We start from the raw sequence: 20,571 nt of genomic DNA on the forward strand, positions 1-20,571 counted from the left end.
AGGCAGTTATTGCATGCAAAGGATTGTTGACCAAATACTGAACATGAGTGCTTAATTTGGGCATTATATGAAGAGGCAGCCACCAGAGACAGAAAGGCAAAAATCTGTGAGTCCACTCCCCAAGAACACCCCTAGCAGTAACAGCATGTTTATATGCAAATTGAGTGTCGGGTAGGACACTCCATTTTAGAAAGCGGACCAAAACATTGTTCATGGAATAATTATTTCAAGGGATCTCATTCCCTGATCGCTACTGATTAAACATAGTCATTACAACGATTAGGAAGCATTTAGAAAGCTTGGACCTTTTAAATAAAAGCTGACAATCTGTACTTTAACCTCATAGTAATTGTTTGATTACTTCAAACTTTTGAAATATAGAGACAAAAGAAGAAGAAATGCTTCATTGTCCCATTACTTATGCAGGGCACTGAATTTCCAAGAAAGGGTCCAAATGTAGCAGGCTAGACATGCAACACTGAACATAAACTGAAGCAGAGATTAAAAACAGGGCAATCAGTTACCAGTCTAAAAGTATTCTGCTTGAAATTACATCATTCAGCCAATATTTCAGTTAAAGGTTTATTCAGTTCAAGCTACATTGAGAAATTCTTTAATATTTCACACACAAATGTAACACTGATGTAAATGTTCATTACCTTTAGAAGAACTTTGGAATACTGTTCAGTTATCATTCCACCTCCCACATTCCATTTTTGAGTGTTTTGTGACTGTTTTCAAGGGATATCGGTGTGTTTAGTTTTTTTCATAAATATTTGAGACAGCTTGTACGTTACCTTTTAAAAACAATTCTTTACCAAAGTGATAGAACTTAGCCCATCAGGAATATTGAGCACTTGTATGAACTTAATTCAACATTATCGAATTACATAATTAAATAATTATCATCAAGTCAAATAACTGGAGCCTAACTCTCTAACAAATCATATTACCAGTTATACTTCTCCAATTATTTAAAGCCACTTATGCTAACATATTTGCCAAAAGACACTGGAAGAAATGGGGCATTTGCAGACCTTTCACTCAACATTGTTGCTAACTGTTGGAGGTTTTTAACCCATTGGTATAACCATGGTTAGGCATGGAGTTGTCATTTGTGAAATGTGTAGAACTTTTTGTATTTGTATTTTTTTGATGTATGTAAAAAGACACTGTGATAAAATATCTGAAATAATAATATCTTCTCTTGTGTTCTCGCAAGAAAACATACATTCTGGTACAATAATAGTACTGTACATATATAGACAGAGTTATGTAAATTAGAGCCTGACCAAAGTTCACCGATTACTGATATCGATATTGTTTTTCAATGGTGAAACATTGGGCAACCTTCTTTAATCGTGGAATTCCCTACTGTCCAATAGTAGCTGCCATTCAACTTAAAAATATTTCTACATGGCAAAATGACCTTCACTTTGGGAACCCTACTCCCACATCCCATCCCTATTAATCAATAGGGAAACCCTTGTCACGTCAAATTAGGTAAGAGAATAATGATATCAGATACCTATCAATGTGAAAATGGTTGTTTCAAATGTGTCCTCCAGAGGGCACTACAGTATCAGAGAAGGCAAACTGCATTATTGGCCAATGTTCATCTCTCAATGTTCATAAACTTATAACATTGTTTACACATCCTGAGCTGGTTAGGTATGGAAATAACTAAATCCTGGAGAGAATGCAGAAAAGAAGGCAACATTTATATATATGTGTGTGTGAGTGTGAGTGTTATAGGCAGAAAGAGAGCTCATTTAGGGGATAGGTGTTATAGGGCTTTACTTCCATGACTTCACTGTACAAACCCATTTCCCAAAATAATTTATGCTTGTCGTCTCCTGAAAACATTGAAATGCACAACAATTATATCTCTGGACATGACGCTTTCTAAGGTGTATGGTAATACACTGGTGTGTGACAATGACGTCGGCTAGAGGATGAAACGCCAAAGTAATTAGCTGAAAGAGTGGGCCTTTCATAACAACACTCATTCTGGGACAGATCCCACATGCAAAGAATAAACGGCAACACTCCATGGAAATGTTTCTAAAAACCTTTCATGCCCACGTCATCTACAAGTAATGGCCGTCCTACACTATTTTTGGGCCTGACAGGAATTCATTTGTGCGGGAAAAGCAATCATTATCAATTTGCCTGATTGAAAATAGTGTGAAAAAAATAAAAGCTCCAATGTGTGCTCCAGATGTCTGCACACACACACACACACACACACACACAAACACACACACACAGAGCTGAACTAACACTGCGTTATGCAACAGGACAGCCTGTCATGAACACCAAGCACTGCTTTGTCAAAGACCCCCCACCCCCGTCTGCATCCCATCATGCTCTCCTCAAAACGTACTCATCAGCCCGGGTTACATGAGCACTACATTCCAGGGAGGTGATGTGAAACAGAAATGCATTAGATTCCCAATCTGGAATCCATCAAGGGGTGAGCGGAGGTCAGCGGCCCCCCCTCATGTCTCAGTGTATCGGCAGAGTAGAGATAAAGAACCTCAAGTGTCTGTGGAGTGGTCCCAAGGACACTCAAATAAAGGGTCTACACACCCCACTTCACGTGTCCCATGCGATAGTTAATGGACCTCAGAGGCATTATGTGGGTGTATTAAAAGTTGAATGACCCTCAACTGAGCATCTGGTTAAAAATTCCCATGTTGATGTTGCAGAATGTCAGTACTTCCATCCAGAGTTCTGTCTATGAATTTGATAGAGGTAACATTTTCCTACTCAACACCATCCCTCTTTATGTGGCAGGGTTTTCTTGTTTTTCAAATTAAGGATTGTGGCTTTAAGGTTAAAGGTAAGATGGCACTGACAGTGATAGTACAGTATAGAATAGTGTTTGGACAATAATTTCATGTTCTCTGTCCTATGTTTACCTTCTATTTTATGAGCTGAAGGACAACATCTGTTTTTACCACTGAACCACACTAATTCTCTGTGGACCCATAATATACTATTTATAACATACATTTACATGGACACGGACACAGGTTCATACTTGTATTAGTTTAGAACATGATACACATGTTTAGCAAGAGACGCACTTGATGCCTAGAGTCCAAGAAACTGTGTCGGGACTGGGTGGATCACATATCTGCCTCATGTGGGAATAGACTGAGAAGGGGTGTTGCGACTCTAATTAACAAACAACAACAGCAACAGCACCCTTCACTGTCTCCCGGTTGCAGCTCGCATTAGATTCAAGACCGTGGTGCTTGCCTACCTGGCGGCAAAGGGAACAGCCCCTCCCTACTTGCAAGCAATGGTCAGCCCCCAAACCCCTGCACGATCACTCCGCTCTTCCACCTCGGCTGGCCGCCTGGCACCGCTGCCTCTAAGTGGATGCAGCAGTCGCGCTACTCGGTCACGGCTTTTCACTATCCTGGTGCCCCGCTAGTGGAACGAGCTTCCCACTGCTGTCAGGACTGCAGAGTCACTACCTATCCTCCGCTGTAGAATGAAGACCCATCTCTGCAGGCTACATCTTAACTGTCCCTTCTAAAGACCTCTTCATCCCCACTACCTCCTGTACAAGTTTCTCTACTGTAAATAAATTAATAATAGTAATTATTCCGTCTTCTAGCATTGTGACTGCCAATAGTCTCTGATCTTAGCATAGATTACTTTTTCTTATGATGACTGATGGATAGATGATTCACTTACTTAGACAAATGTATTTGTTGTAAGTCGCTTTGGATAAAGGCGTCTGCTAAATGCATAAATGTAATGTAATAAAATGCAATTTAAATGCCTTAGTGATGAGACTGGATGAATTCTACTATTAACAACTGAGTAATTTTCGGGGTCAGACAGTGATCTTAACTAATGTATATGCCCCTAATGTAGATGACCCCGCCTTCTTTTGATCAAGTTGGTTTTATCCGAACTCAGTTATGCTTATAACATCAGGCGCCTAGTTAATATCATGTGGGCTTCCTGCAATGAAGACTCTCCTGCAGCAGCGCTCTCTCTGGACGCAAAGAAAGCGTTTGACAGGATGTGGCAGTGTTCTCCATTCTAGAATGCTTTGAATTTGGCCCTACATTTATGAACTGGATCAGTCTTCTGTATACCCGTCCTAGAGCCTCAGTTGGTGTTACTTCACAATTATTTCAGCTAGGCAGAGGTATCAGACAAGGCTGCCCACTCAGCTCTTTGCGCAAGCGCAAGAGCCCCAACAGCAGCTATACGCAAGGACCCTGAATTCCCTGGTATCTAGATAGGCAATTCTACATACAAGCTATTACACACAAGCTGTTATATGCTGATATCATATTGGAACCTGATCGTTCTCTCCCATCTATATTTTAAATGAAATGGCAGTGAAATGGTAACTGCCAGTCACTATTCCTCCTCCCAAATGTTTCATTTATTTCATGCGTGTTTGCGAGGAGAATACAGTCATCAAACAGTTTCAATGCAAGTAGGATACAATTATGGCAGCAGGCACATCACACACACCTCCAATTTGAGTACAGACAGCTAACTAGCCAATGGAGTCATTATTTTAAGATAGAGAGGAATCCTCTCAGATGATAATATCTCAAAATCAGATGATGATCCTGTCTGTAAAATGCCCAAAATCTGTAACGAGTATTGTCCGAGTACTCAGCACTGTATATTATAAATGAATCCAAAGACAGCTTCACAATTTTCAGATTGTAATTTAAATAATCTGTATCATGACCATGTATCCAATGTACCATTTTTTTTTTATATGACCACCTGGCCTGATGTTTCACAATTTCACATGTGTGTTGGGTTATGGTTGGCTTTATGTAATGGATTACAACAACAAGCCTATAGCTTGATGATTCTGTGAGGGACAAAGATCCCTAATTTGGGACAAAGGATCTGGCTCCAATCAGCACTTGTCTGCTCTACGCGCACAGGAAGGCTGAGCCCGAGGGCAGAACAGGGAAATCAAACCAATCTTTTTCAATTGTTTTGTCCAGTTAAAAATATCCCCCCTAAAATAAAACGAGCCAAGTTAAAGGTGAGCGGTGTGCCATTCTGCCTTCTACAATAGGATTTATAATGGTTCTATGGTTGGAGGTTACAGGCACACACATATGCACCCACGCACACCCCCCCCCCCACACACACAATCTCTTTCTTGTGCAGGATGGGGGGGGATCTGTTTATTGTGCATCTCTTTGGAATGCTGTACGTGACAAGACACAAGGGCTTCAAAAGTGAGAATCTCTCTCCTCCTCATCTTCCTCATCCTCCTCTACGAACACTAAGGAATATGTGGCAATAAGCTAATATGAAACACAAGTGTCTCAGCAAAAAGAGCCTTTACCCCCCCCCCCCCCCCCCCCCCCACCCACTCCAAAATTGGAATTCTCCCGTCTTGGGCTCGACTGAGCCAAGATTTGAGTTGGCCTCAGTCCAACACATTGTTTACCGGCATCCTTTATACAGGAAGACTTTTTGCACTTTCTAAAAATACCTGAACACAGCATGCATAAAGGAGAAGAGGAAGGAGTGAATGGTTCAGGAGGGCTCTCTTTTTACAGGGTGAAAGGCATCAAGTTTGAAGTGGTGAGGCCTAATGTAGAATTTTTCATGCATGGTGCTATGGTGCTCCCACCGTACCCTCTGGGAAGAATATGTCATCCAGGTAAAGCTGCAGCTGCTATTTATGACCAAGACCAACATTGACTGCTTTGTTTTCCTGTCAGAAGATATATGACTCACAGGAGGGAATTACACACAATCTTGACCGTGATGTCCTCCGCCACCCCCACTTTACATGGACACAGGCCCAACGCTTAACAATGCCCTCTCGCAATGTGAAATTAACAGGATTTATGTAGTACTTCTCTTTGATTCAAGTTAATTGTCCCTTGGCAGTAAATGTTGTGTCGTACTTTGCGGCAAAGACAAGGTTTTGATCTTGGTCATAACTCACACATGTTGACAACACTCCAAACCCTCTCTGTACGCTAAATTACATAAAACAGAAAGGTGAAGCCTCACTTGTCTACACGACAACCGCTGGCAACAACTACATCATCTCAATAAAATCTATTATGATTATCCATCACGTCTTCCATTCCTTGTTATGAGCATTAAAACATGTTGCTTCTTTTGTTGTCCTGTGCCATGCAGTCATAACGAGGACAGTGTGACAGTCATCCTTTAGCTCATACAGCTTTGCCTAAATGATACCTCTCTAATGAACGGTTATATAACCATAGTAGACAGAGTGCCAGGGTCACATTTCAGAGGGTCTAAATCACTGTTCACATCAGGGAGACTGAAGAGAGAGAGAGGGCGAGTCATCAGAGAGGGGAAGGTTGCCAGTTTTTTGGGATCACAACTTATTGTATTGTTATTGTAACAAATCAAGCAAAGAACACTGTCACATGCTACACAACCCCACTAGTTGACAGTTAGCCTTCCTGTGATATGAATGAGGTGCAGCAGGGCAACAGGGCAACAGTTAATCATAATAGCGTTAAAGGTTTAAAGTAACAGCGAACTTGCTGTTTTCAAAACATCTTTACAACCCACCCGAGACAAATCCATCAGCTGGGATCAAGACAAGGACTCGGAATGAAGCCCCAAATGTCTGAGAAATGTGATCAGCATTTGTTCTGCTACAGCAAATACAGAGGGTAAACAATTATACATTTCAACCACATTATGTTGTGGGAAGACAAGAACGATGTATTGATCCAAATATTACCCAATATAATCTAAGAACTTGATTTGATTTAATTTGAGTTATCTGTGCATATGTAGTCCCCAAGGGCTGCAATTTGTACTTAGTCCACTTACCACTGTGATTCTGTAACAATGTTAAACTACGTTTCTTTTATATTTTAAATACGTTTTTCAGATGTTTTCAGACCTCAAAAGTGGTTTAATGTTGTGAAGATACAACTGTATGTCTTAATCCAAATTGACTACAAGGATTAAGAGAACTGGACTCTAGAACAGCTGACACAGCTTAATCTTCTCAACCAGTAACTTTGGGAGTGGAATCATCTCAACAGTGAACCGTCTCAAAACATCTGACAAACTTAGATTTTGGGGAGAATTGTCACTTTAAGATACCTACTGTACTGTGGTGCTATTACATTCTCCTGCTGCTTGCAACTCTCTTTCCAAACTCATCTGATGGAAACTTGATGGCAATGATAAATATTGCAAACTGTACCAGTATCAATAGTATCTACCTACATACAAACCTCACAAAAGTTGCTCAGAGTTGCTCAAATGTAAGTGATCCAATACATATCTGTTTTTTGGAGAAAGAAGCTTTTATACTTTAATACAAGACTCTCCAGCTCCAGAATCAACCTCATTTGACCACTTTCTAGTAATGACACATTGGATGCACTCTACCCAGACTGATGCTTCACAAAGCCAGTTATGATGAGTCAGGGAATAGGCACGCAATGGAAGAATCTCCACATGTAGGTGTCCTCTTTTCCTTTTCACATGCTTTCCATACTCAAGCATGAAGACCTTGCCAGGAGACCACTGGCAGTGAGTTTGGCTCCCAATGTATGCATTAATCTCAGCTGAGATGCAGAGGTGAAATGTTGACATGCATTTCTGGATCAAACAGAGGTCATTCTAGCACTATGCAACATAACAGACTATTTGTAACTATTCCCCCTATAACACCACTTCAATAGGCTGCCATATCAACGTGTAACATGTGATTGTGTCGGGTGTAAACAGCTGATCCGTCACCTGACAAGACAGCTAGCACTGACTTAAGAGTGTCCTTGTTTGAATGAATCTTGCTCCATTCCTGTAGTCAATGACTGACGCATTCCATTCCATTGGCTGTCCATTCAGACAGTCACTTGTAAACAGGAATATACAGAAAAGAACATTGTGTCTCTTTTTTTAATTAATATATTGTGCCTGGAAAAGGAGAGCAAACATTCCACACAGCACGTCGACATAACACATCAGACCCAGTGTTTTTCCATTGTTTGGAGAGGACCCAAACAGAATGTTGGGGCCATGACATTATCTCGATAAATGCATGTGTTACGGAAAGAGAAAAAATCATGTATTCATGGATACCCAAAACAGTTAAAGGTTGACTGAAATGAGCCAATGCTTCATACAGTATGTGTGGTACCACTTAGATAAAATAAAATAATAATAATAATAATATTGCTTTTTCAAGTATGTTCCATTAGATTGAGTTGTCTCTATCAACACACCTATCCTTTACATGGAAACAAGCATAGACAATGGTAGCACAAGGCCTTGGACCCAAGGGGGGAGAGTGGGTGTACTTACTTTTTTTTGTGAGGAGCACTTAACTGTGGTAACAACATTGTATTAACACATAGTTTAACAGTAATATTGTGACTACTTTGTAATTGAGTTGAGTGTTTGTTGTTATTACACAAGTAGACCTAGTCTTTATTTCACTTGTTTAACAACATACTCAACTTTATTATTCTGCAATTACAAATAACATGTTGATATGCTTTACCAGAGCTATTACTGCATTAGTGCACAGATAGAGGTGCAACTTAATGTAATGTTTTACCCTGACTTGTACATGTTTAATTTTCAAACCTCCAAATAAGAGGATGTAGAGGTTCTAATAGTTCTGCCATAGAGACATTAAACAGGGCTGTAAGAAAATAAAAGGACAGTGACAACTTCTATGTTTAAGGAATCTTTTACTTGTATATCAGGCAGCAGAGCAAGTTCAGCGAGTTTTCCATCAGCTCTGAAACCCTTTGCAGAAAATAACTAAAAAGAGGTGGAAACCCGTTTGAAATGAGTGAAAATAGAATTCTTTTTTTACATTTTCTTCCATTTTCTTCAAGCTAGCATAGGCAACAACTCTGCAAAATACCCAGTCGGAAAAGACGACGCACATATGTGGTTTTTGGAATGTAACATCCAATGAAATTGCGAGCACATTCTCCCATTGCTCTGTCCAGTTCAATCCAACCCAGAACGGCTAATCTACAATTCTCCACACCTCCAAAAGATGCGTGAGAACAACGTGATTTGGAGGTATGGCTACGTGAGACTAGCTTTAACACAAGACTCACCTGCCTGGCCAATAAAGTCAACTAACCAGAATCACATTACCCACTATGTCACTGTTCCCCCCTCGTTGTGTAACAATCACAGCTTCATCAAGGCCCTGATTTAGTCATCAAATATCACAAAAGTAGGAAGAGATCATCTACAGGTGCAGCAGGTAAATGACCATGGACAGAGGGGACGAGTGTCCTAGGAGTAATCTATTAACCCCACAAAATCAAATGCATAACCGGTAAGCAGCATTGATTGACAATTCCATAGAATTTAAAAGGTGCATGTGTTACGGTTCCCCCTTCTGACCGACCCTCTGGCACCACTCACTCCCCAGTCGACAGCGCACCTGGGTCAGATCTCCAATCAACACACCTGCGACCCATCCCCAATCAGCGCCCTATATAAACCCTGCCTGAACTCCACTCCAGGGCCGGAACGTACTGTGACCTCATGGTGACTTTCGTGTATCTAGTATCACTTACGCTAAAGCCTTCTCGAGTTCCTGGATCGCCTTGTGTGTTGCCTCCTCGTCATTTGTCTCACCCTTGTTTCCTATGTTTCCCCTGCAGTCTCAACCCCCTTGGATTCCGCCCCAACCCTTTCACGGACCTAGCCTGCTTCGTCTCCACGTGCCTTACCCTGTTCCACAGACCTAGCCCCTTGTCTCCACGAATCCTCTCCCTCCCCGTATACTGGACTTCCCCCCCCCTATCGACCCTGGACTGGCCCTCGACTACTCTCCCTGGACTACGGATTGCTTTTCACCTTTCCCCAAGCTATTTATTCCCATCCCTTACCTCTCTTATTAAATACGCCCGTTGGGCTAACAGTTACCTTCTGTCTCTTGTGCCGTCAAAGACCGTCGTCTCTGCGTAACAGCATGTTTAAACACACATCATTGAGTCATGTTTTAGCTCTTAAAAATAATGAATAATTAAGCAATTGCCTTGGTAGCACAATGTATTGTGGCAAGCGTCCAAATACATAAGTTATTACCTTTCTCTGAATACATTCTAGAGACTTTAACTTATACTGTACCATCAGGGTTTTAATCAAGTCATATCAAAACAAACTTGACATCTGTAACATTACCTAATTCAGCCTACAGCTACTGTGTCAATACACACAGCACACCCTCTCTGACAATTAATAATGATGATACTCTTTGGGTAGATTAGCTAAGGACAGACACGGTACCACCCAATGATTGCCTCAGTTTTTTGCAAGTCAAGTGGGACAGTCAAGATGTAGTTTGATGGGTCTTCAGTCTGTGGCGGAATATAGGTAGTGACTCTGTCATTACATTTTACAGTATCAATCATAGTTGAGCAAACCAAACTGTATATTTTCCCATACAATACTTAAGTTATCAAACATGCCAATGATAAATTGTAAGGAGTCCTCTCATCCTGCTACTTCCCCTTCTGGCCACCATGGGCTGCCAGAGACTCTCTATCTTTGTTTCTTATGTTATCTCTTTTAGTTAATTGGCACCACCTTGTGCCTTGTTAATTGACCAGCATATACAGTGCCTATAGAAAGTCATCATACCCTGTGAAATCTTTACCTTTTGTCACATTACGCCCTGGAAATTAAAATAAATCAAATCTAACTTTTTTGAGCTGTATGTACATATTATAACCCTCATCATCAAAGTGAAAATAAAAAAAATAAAAATTCTGGACAATTATAAAAAATTAATTAGTGAAATACCTGGTTTGGTTAAGTGATCAACCTTAGAGTATACCATTATAAACTTGCTCAGGTGCAACCAATCAACTTCCAGATCAAACACCAGGCTAATTGCCCTCCACCTGACATCAATTGTAGTGGTTTTGATTACTTCAGAATAAAACCAGCTGTTTCTTGAGGATTACACTACTAGAAGTGCATGGTTCTGGCACCACCAACACCTTGCCTAGATCAGGCCGGCCGTCCAAACTGGATGACCGAGCCAGGAGGACATTGATCAGAAAAGCTACCAAGAGGCCAAAGGCAACTTTGAAGGACTTACAAGTCTTTATGGCTGGGACTGGTCTGTCTGTGCATGTGACAACAATCTCACAAGCTTTACACAAAGCTGGCCTATATGGCAGGGTAGCAAGAAAGAAGCCTTTTCTGAAAAAGTGCCACACTTAGTCTTGTTTGTGCTATGCAAAAACACACCTGGAAGATTCTGTTGCCATGTGGAAAAAGGTTTTATGGTCAGACGAGACTAAGATTGAACTTTTTGGACTGAACTCCAAGCGCTATGTTTGGCGAAAACCAAACACAGCACACCACCCAAAACACACCATACCTACTGTGAAGCATGGTGGTGGCAACATTATGTTGTGGGGATGTTTCTCTTCAGCGGGGACTGGGCAATTGGTCAGGATTGAAGGGAAAATGGATGCTGTCAAGTACACCCAAATTCTTGAGGACAACCTGCGTCCCTCTGCTAGACAGCTGAAGATGGGCAGGTCATTCACCTTCCAACACGACAACGATCCTAAACATACCGCCAAAAGAACAACGCAGTGGCTTAAGGATAGAAAGGTGAATGTCCTTGAGTGGCCAAGTCAGAGCCCTGACTTAAATCCGATAGAAAATCTGTGGATGGACTTGAAGAGAGCAGTCCATCGCCACTCACCACGGAATTTGACTGAACTCGAACAATTCTGCAAGGAAGAATGGGCAAATATTCTCCAATCTAGGTGTGCAAAGCTAGTAGAGACATATCCAAACAGATTGATGGCTGTAATTGCAGCAAAAGGTGGCTCTATAAAGTATTAAATCAGGGGACTGATGACTTTTCCAGCCCTGTTATTGTTGTTTTTAATTTTTTATAAATTTTCAGAACTGTCGCCTTTTTTTTCATTAGTTTGATGTTGTATGGCTAAATTTGTACATAACGCTGGAATTTTTGATTATTTTTTTAATGGGTTTTGATTTCAGGCTGTACGACAAATATAGTAACTATTTCAAAGGGGTATGATGACTTTCTATAGGCACTGTAAGCCTGGCCCTTTTGTTACTCTGTGTTCAGTCTTGAGCCTAATACGTTGTATGTACCTGTATAACTAAGTTTTCTAATGAAGTTCCTAAATTCTAGATTATTGAGAACCTTGACTCCTGCCTTCTTCCTGCACTTGGGTCCACACCACCGTCTTTCCATTATGTCTTCACATGTGTACAGTGCCAAAGGTGCAATAAATGCAAAATTGTTTCTTGTTTATGTTTCTTGTTATGCTTCATTTGTGAGTTTTCTATACATGTTAAGTAACAACAATGTAGAATGTTCTCAATGATTCTAGTTAAGAAAAAGTAATATAAAATAAAAAATGTTTTACTGAGCTATTGAGTGATACCATCGCTGATGTTTGAAATCACTAAATAATCCAGATATGCACATCTGGGTTGACAGCCTTGCACATGTGGACAATCAAGTAAAATGTACTTTTTGGCAAACTAACCCTTTAAGTTTTAGTGCACCCGTACACAGTGGAAATTGTTCAGACTACTGCTTTCTCATTTGTCACAGCTTCTAATTTGCTGTTTAGAATACATCAACCATACAGTACTTACATTTGCACCTAACGTGCTGTTGCCATAACCACAGAAGACTAATTTCCCATTAGAAATTCTGAGCATACTGCGGTGAACATAACCTTTTTTTAATTTTGTTTACAGTTGGAAAGGTTTGAACACTGCAGAATAAAAAGCAACAGATCTCTGGCTAAACCATTGGACGATAAGCTTTTATAAATATTATTTGAGGGCTCACCACCCCATACCTGTTTTTTCTTCTTTTTCAACAAATATTCTAAAATGGCGCTCTTGATACATTGAGATGGTTTTTGTGTACAGAAAAAAGAAAACATTAGGAAGCTTACACAACAATCAATTTGCTTGCAATTAAACATTAAATTATAGTATTCTTCCCTGCATTCAGCCGCTTGGTTTTGAAATTATGATCAGTTTTTGCTGCCACTTATTCTATCAATAAAAGTTTGTGTGAGTCCTTGTGTGTCCTCTTTCTTATTTTATCAATTGTCACTTTATTATGAGTAGGGGGAACCAGCTGTCATCTCTTAAACACATGATATACAGTATGCCATTCAAATTCTCTTAAAATAAGGGCAACAATACCATTTTAAATGACAAAAAGACATAAAATGAATCATTAGTTACACATTTTTATTGCACAGAATAACCACAACCTAATCACATTTGTTTTATTCAGTCTCTTAGAATATTGAGTATCTGAATGATCTAGTGTGATTTCAGATGACCCAGTAATGCATTTCAAAATGTTTTCAATCCTACATCCCATTGATATGACAACTAGTCAAAAGCATGATTTTACTGCTACATATTTGGATGTCATGACACATGTCATTGTCATATCCCTAAACATGTTATATACAGTGCATTCAGATTATTCTGAGTATTCAGACCCCTTCACTTTTTCCACATTTGGTTATGCTACAGCCTTTTCATTTTTCCCCTCATCAATCTACACACAATACCCCATAATGAAAAGGCGAAAACAGGTTTTTAGAAATGTTTGTTAATTTATTAAAAATAAAAAACTGAAATATCAAATTTACATAAGTATTCAGACCCTTTACTCAGTACTTGAAGCACTTTTGGCAGCGATTACAGCCCCAAGTCTTCTTGGGTATGACGCTACAAGCTTGGCACACCTGTATTTGGGGAGTTTCTCCCATTCTTCTCTGCAGATCCTCTCAAGCTCTGTCAGGTTAGATGAGGAGATATTTTCAGGTCTCTCCAGAGATGTCCGGGCTCTGGCTGGGCCACTCAAGGACATCCAGAGACTTGCCTCGAAGCCACTCCTTCAGGTCTTGGCTGTGTGCTTAGGGTCGTTGTCCTGTTGGAAGGTGAACCTTCGCCCCAGTCTGAGGTCCTGAGCACTCTGGAGCAGGTTTTCATCAAGGATCTCTCTGTACTTTGTTCATCTTTCCCTCGATCCTGACTAGTCTCCCAGTCCCTGCCGCTGAAAAACATCTCCACAGCATGATGCTGCCACCACCATGCTTCACTGTAGGGATGGTATTGGCCAGGTGATGAGCGGTGCCTGGTTTCCTCCAGACGTGACGCTTGGCATTTAGGCCAAAGAGTTCAATCTTGGTTTCATCAGACCAGAGAATCTTGTTTCTCATGGTCTGAGTCCTTTAGGTGCCTTTTGGCAAATTCCAAGCAGGCTGTCATGTGCTTTTTACTGAAGAGTGGCTTCCGCCTGGCCACTCTACCATAAAGGCCTGATTGGTGGAGTGCTGCAGAGATGCTTGTCCTTCTGGAAGGTTCTCCCATCTCCACAGAGGAACTCTGGAGCTCTGTCAGAGTGACCATTGGGCTCTTGGTCACCTCCTTGATGATGGTCCTTCTCCCCCTATTGCTCAGTTTGGCCGGGCGGCCAGCTCTAAAAAGAGTCTTGGTGGTTCCAAACTTCTTCCATTTAAAAATGATGGGGGCTACTGTGTTCTTGGGGATCTTCAATACTGCAGAATTTTTTCTGTACCCTTCCCCAGATCTGTGCCTCAACACAATCCTGTCTCTGAGGTCTACGGACAATTCCTTCAACCTCATGGCCTGGTTTTTGCTCAGTTTTTGCTTTGTCATTATGGGGTATTGTGTGTAGATTGATGAGGAAAAAAATGAATTGAATCCATTTTAGAACAAGGCTGTAACATAACAAAATGTGGGAAAAGTTAAGGGGTCTGAATACCTTCCAAATGCACTGTAACTGTAATATTTCATGGCTACATAATATAGTCAATGCTCATACTTTGGAATATGGGGATGAGAAAAGCTGTCACACATACCCCTCCCACTATGCCTGTGACTCAGGTATAAGTCCCTCCCATCCCCAACTGTATAAAGGCTCTCACATTGGCTTTGTACACTCAAACTAATGCTAAACCCTCTTCAGCCTTGAAAAAGATATTCCACCAACCAGGAGTAATTGGATACATATCACAGGCAACTGGGAGTCATTGGTATACAATACATACTACTACTTTCTATTACTGCCAACCAGTAAACAGAATCATTGAGTGTCTGAGGTAAGCAACCTCTGTAATTTAAACTTGATAATGTTTCTGACTCATATTATCTAAATGTTGTTCATTTTTACATTAAGGCTGGATGGGGTTTAAATTAGCCAGAGGTTTGGTTATCCTTGTTGTCCAATATAGCCATACCAGTTGCAATTGTTATCAGTGTGTGTAGAGGGTTGGGGTGGCATACATAAATATCAGCAGTGCAAAATATATCCCCAACCTAACCTGACTCTTCAAAATAGAGAATGATCAGTGATGGCCAGGGTCAGGGTTAACAAATTCTGACTTTTGGACTGTCTTATGTAAGCATGCCCAGGTATATTCTTTGGAGCAAGGAGATTTTTGAAAACTAGTTCTGAAGAAACCATCCTTCTTCTTCACAGGCTCCAGCCAATATGAGAGTGGCCCCTCAGACCATCATTTGCTGGTGTATTTTAGCCATGGTTCTGCCCTTGGTAAAAGGCACAAAAGTAGACCTCAACTCCAATATGAAAAAGAGGTGAGGTGATTTACAATTGACCGTTGTTAGAGTTTAAGTCACGAATGAGTAGATTATTGCACAGGGACTGTGCTCTGTGTCTAGCCTCTGTGGTAATCATGTCCTCTCCTCTCTGGCAGGTTTAGAGTGTGGCTACAGAGCCGTATGAAAACAGACTTCCACAGCAGCTCTGCAACAGGAGAGGTAGACTCAGCGATTGTCATTGGCTCACAGCAGAGGGAGACAGAACTCTCACAGCTTCATTCCAGGTAAGAGGAGCTGTCATTTTGATAATGGAATAACCGTCTTCTTTCACCTTCTGCATCCATCATTTACTGCGTTAAAGACATAACATTTTTAAATAAACAGGTTTTGGGTCACTTCTATTACGAGGCCATTTCCTAATTATTTCTTATCTCACCTGCATACATTTCTCTGTCTTTTTTAATCAGATCCAGGAGATCCACTGTCACCTCGGTCAAAAGGCCTGGCTGCGCTCTGGGCACGTGTGCATTGCATGACCTGGGTCATCGACTAAACCACTACAACAACAAGCTAAACACCAGCGCCCCAGAGGAGAAGATGAGCTCAAAGGGTTACGGCCGCCGCCGCCGCCGCCACTCACTGCCCAAGTGTTACGCTAGGCTAACTCTCCAGGCAGGGAGACTGAGACTGGGATGGAGCAATGAACCCTGCCAGACGGGCTTGAATCAGGCAGGGGAATGGAGAGGCGAGTGCCTGTAGCAAATGCAAAGAGTTTTGATTTTTTGTCTGGTTGGCTGAGATACTATTCAGGTTCCCTAATCCTGAGCATACCTTATCAGGCATGGGGAAAGGATGGAACAAGTCAATGCAGCTTACCAGAGGAAACAACTTTCAAGTCACTCTGAACAGAAGAGAGGAGGGAAATGGGGGGAGGCGAGAAGGAGTGTGTATGTCGTCTTTGCCTGGGTATTAAGATTGTGTCTTGATACAAGTGTGTATTTGTTGTGTGTATGTGTGCTGGGTGATTTGTACACCCTAGAATATTTGACAAGCCTTTCTGTCTTTTCCCCAGTTTGGGAGGTCTCTCTTCACCTGTGTGGCTGAACAGAACATGAGGGGAATGTCCTGAACAGAAGAGGACATACACTACAACCTGCACCGGACTGTCTCCTCTCGTGTCATGCCAAAAACAATATCAATGCAATTGCTAAACAGACATTTTGTCAACAAAAATCAATGAAGTTATGTTATCAAGGCATTGTGATACATTTTTTTTTATTCACAAAGAATGGTCTCATAATTGTCCTCAAACTTCTGCATTTTCTTCCCAAGTTTGTGCCGCATTAGTCCTTATCTTTAACTTGACTATGAATGAACTCATGATAAACTGAGTTGTGTGACAGGCACTACAGGAGTGTTTGGTGTTTGGGTTGTCCGGCTGTTTGGAGATATATGTTTGGCTGACCAAAACTAAACATGGTTACTGAAAAGTTAAGTGGAGACAGAGGGTCAATTATTTTTGGGCAGTTACCAGAGGAGGTGGTAGTGGTGGTGGTGGTGGTTAGTTACCAGAGGAGGTGGTAGTGGTGGTGGTGGTGGTTAGTTACCAGAGGAGCTCGGGTCAAGAGCCAGTGGAATTGTGGTGCTGCCTCATGCTCTGTTATCACCTGACACCAAACCATCAGGACAGACAGCTTGCAAATGAGTACTGCCATCTAGCTTCTGCTGTGATAACAGTACTTACAGCAATAATTGTGTTATCATGTCATCATGTTTCCTCAAGAACATGAAATAACATCTATCCACCATCTGTACTTTTAACAAAGTTAATTTCCAAAAATATATTAGTAATGTCTCGGAGACCGACTTACAGTTACTCCATCTACATTAACTGAATATTGCAATGGTAAAAAAAAGTCCAATATAAGTTCTTGCATTCGTGCACACAGCTTTTAGAAAATTAATTGGACCATGGCTGAAGGAAAAAGGATGAGATAAGGGGTAAAGAACATTGCATGCTTTAGACCTCATACTAGGACCTTCAGATAGAGGAGACATATCACTGTGACTTCAGTGTCAGCATACTTAGGGCTTTGACACCAAACAGTGGTCACTATGTTTAATTATGTGAATGACACATTTTTAGGTAATTTTAGCAGGTCTGGCTGTCATCATTGATGATATATTGATGTACGAAAATGAGATGTGTTAACGTTGATGATTAATTACCTGTTTAATGTTTAGTTTGCAGAGTGCATACTGTAGTTTGTAGATAGAGCTGTGGGACACATCAAACAACGCTACACAGAACAACATTCAGTGTTACAACTTTGGGGTTGTCTGCTTTTTAGGGTTGTAAAGTGTTTCCTGACAAATGGTTTGCATTATAAATGTCCACCTAATGAGGACATTTTGTAGTTGTTACTGTACGTTAGTTAGCATGCATTCACACCTACAGGAAATAGCACCATCTACGATGACACCTATGTGTAAGAAGGAGTGGGCTACAGCCTACTGACTCATCCATAACACTTTACAGTTTTTCTTGACTGCTAACACCATTTGTATAAAACTGAAGTTCACATGCCCATTGCAGTAACATACATGAGCACAACAGTAACATTTTCAGCAAAACAGTTAGTCATTTCTCATTGCTTTCACACAAAATGCAAATGTTAAGTGCCTTTTTGCAAAACAGTTAACACAACTCTCTACATAAGGCACAACAATCTATGGAGTAAGTGTTGACAAACAAAACTATTACAGCCATACTTATTTCCTTACAGCATATAGTTATTTCTCCCATTATAGTGAATCTCTACGCCATACATTGTAACTCTCATCGTTCAACTAACAATCAGTCTGTAATCACAAATGAAATAGGTCATCAGTAATGTAACATGTTGCCTGGCAGACAGGAGAGAACAGATGTAAATGTTTCTATTGGCACTTTTTGTGTTCTACATGCCATTTTTGTTGTTTTGATTTATATAAGTAAGCAATCATAGTTTCTGTAATAGGCGCAGTATTACCATAAACTATATAGTGCACAACTTTTCTGCTGAGTGAAATTCTTACTTCCCCTTTGTTTAAAAATGAAAGTTGTCAAATCTGCAATGTATATTGATGGTTATAGTTACTATTTAGTGTATCATTATGAAATTAATGGTGGATTGAATTTTGGATTGGATGACAAAGGATACTATTTTGATGCACTGATTTGCTTTTGTGACATGCATTCCAAGTTTTGAGAATTATACTGCATTTTGCAAAAGAAATCTGATGTTTTGGCAGTTTGTTGGGAACTGTTTAAGGGAACTTGCTAACTGTTCTGAAAAGTTTAATATTGTTTCAAAGAATGTGCTCAAGCAATCAAGAACAACTGTATTATGAGAGTCCCCCTATAGATGCTTAACAAAAAATATAACTAATTAACAAATAACTAATTAACTATTATTAACTATTATTACTTATTAACTATAAGTATGATCATATTCAGTGATTATTGATCTATTGTGTGAGTTCCATAAAGAACTGAGTTTTCCACATGTTATCGCTTCCTATTTTTACAGCTATTTTTCCGCAATTGAAAAGAATAACTGAATTAAAGGCCCAGACACTCTAATTTGATTGTATACATGTACGTTAGAGATATCTAGATTTGGAAACAACTTGTATAACAATTCTCAACATCACTTAAAATTGGTGTTACATCCTATACCAAATATGGTCATCTTGTGTGGTGTGTGCCATTGCACAATCCTCTAAAGTTGTAAAGTGATTGTCAGTTTTAAGATGACCATACTCAGTGTGAAGAATAGGCAGCTTGGGTATGCAGCAATAGGCAGAACCATGTAATAACAAATGAAATCCCACAGGGGGCACCATAGGTCTCTAAAGAAAGGAGGTTGAAATGAAAAGTACACTACATTGCACATGCTCAGAATACCTTTTTGACACCATCAAAACAACTGATGGGATAAAACAATATATATGTACATTCACCGAACACTTTATTAGTAACACCTGTACACCTTCTCATGGTGGAGGTGGTATAATGGTGTGGAGAATGTTTTCTTGGCACACTTTGGGCCCGTTAATACCAATCAATTATCGTTTGAATGCCACAGCCTATTTGAGTATTGTTGCTGACCATGTGCATCTCTTCATGGCCACAATTTACCCATCTTCTAATGGCTACTTCCAGCATGATAATGCACCATGTCACAAAGCAAAAGTCGTCTCAAACTGGTTTCATGAACAGGACAATGAGTTCAGTGATCTTCAGTGGCCTTCCTAGTCACCGGATCTGAATCCAATAGAACACCTTTGGGATGTGGTAGAATGGGAGATTCACAGCTTGAAAATGTACCTGAAAAATCTGCAGGAATTGCGTGATGCAATCATGTCATCATGGTCCATCTTGTGGAATCAATGCCACAAAGAATTGAGGCTGTTTTGAGAGCAAAGGGAGGCCCTACCCAGTATTAGTATGGTGTTCCTAATAAAGTGTTCAGTGAGTATATATATAACATAGCCAAAACCTTAAACCTACCAAACATTACCTACCAACATTTTGGAACATCATTAAAAGGGCACTGGTGAGCTCAGATGGCCTGGTAGGTCAAGGAAGACTTGGATGACCGAAGAATGCTCACCATAATTAAGAAAACCCCCAAAACAACTGTCCCACAGATCAGGAACAGTCTCCAGGAGGTAGGTGTGAATGTGTCAGAGACATACAAGGTCCAATTGAAGAAATGCACCCCCCAAAGATTCTTCCTTTATTCAGTATGTATGAGTGTTTTAGGATATATACAGAATTTTAGGATATCTACAAACACTTACAAAGTGAGACAGAGAGAGACAGAGATCCTATTGCGCTGTTAAACCAATCAAGCAATGACTTGGCATTTATGAGAAAGCTATGACTAAATAGGGAAGTATGTGATGGTG

The 20,571-nt window shown here is 40.4% G+C and overlaps 1 protein-coding gene across 1 annotated transcript; it reads left to right on the forward strand.

The window, feature by feature from the left end:
* Positions 1–15,547: 15,547 nt before the first annotated feature.
* Positions 15,548–16,374, forward strand: admb (adrenomedullin b; the record flags this gene model as incomplete). The annotated part of the gene is made up of 3 exons (XM_083665622.1): positions 15,548–15,651; positions 15,771–15,899; positions 16,089–16,374. 3 exons carry the CDS (start codon positions 15,548–15,550, stop codon positions 16,372–16,374), a joined length of 519 nt encoding a protein of 172 aa, XP_083521748.1.
* Positions 16,375–20,571: the final 4,197 nt, after the last annotated feature.

Source organism: Argentina silus (assembly GCF_951799395.1).
Source record: "Argentina silus genome assembly, chromosome: 3".
Lineage (NCBI taxonomy): Eukaryota > Metazoa > Chordata > Actinopteri > Argentiniformes > Argentinidae > Argentina > Argentina silus.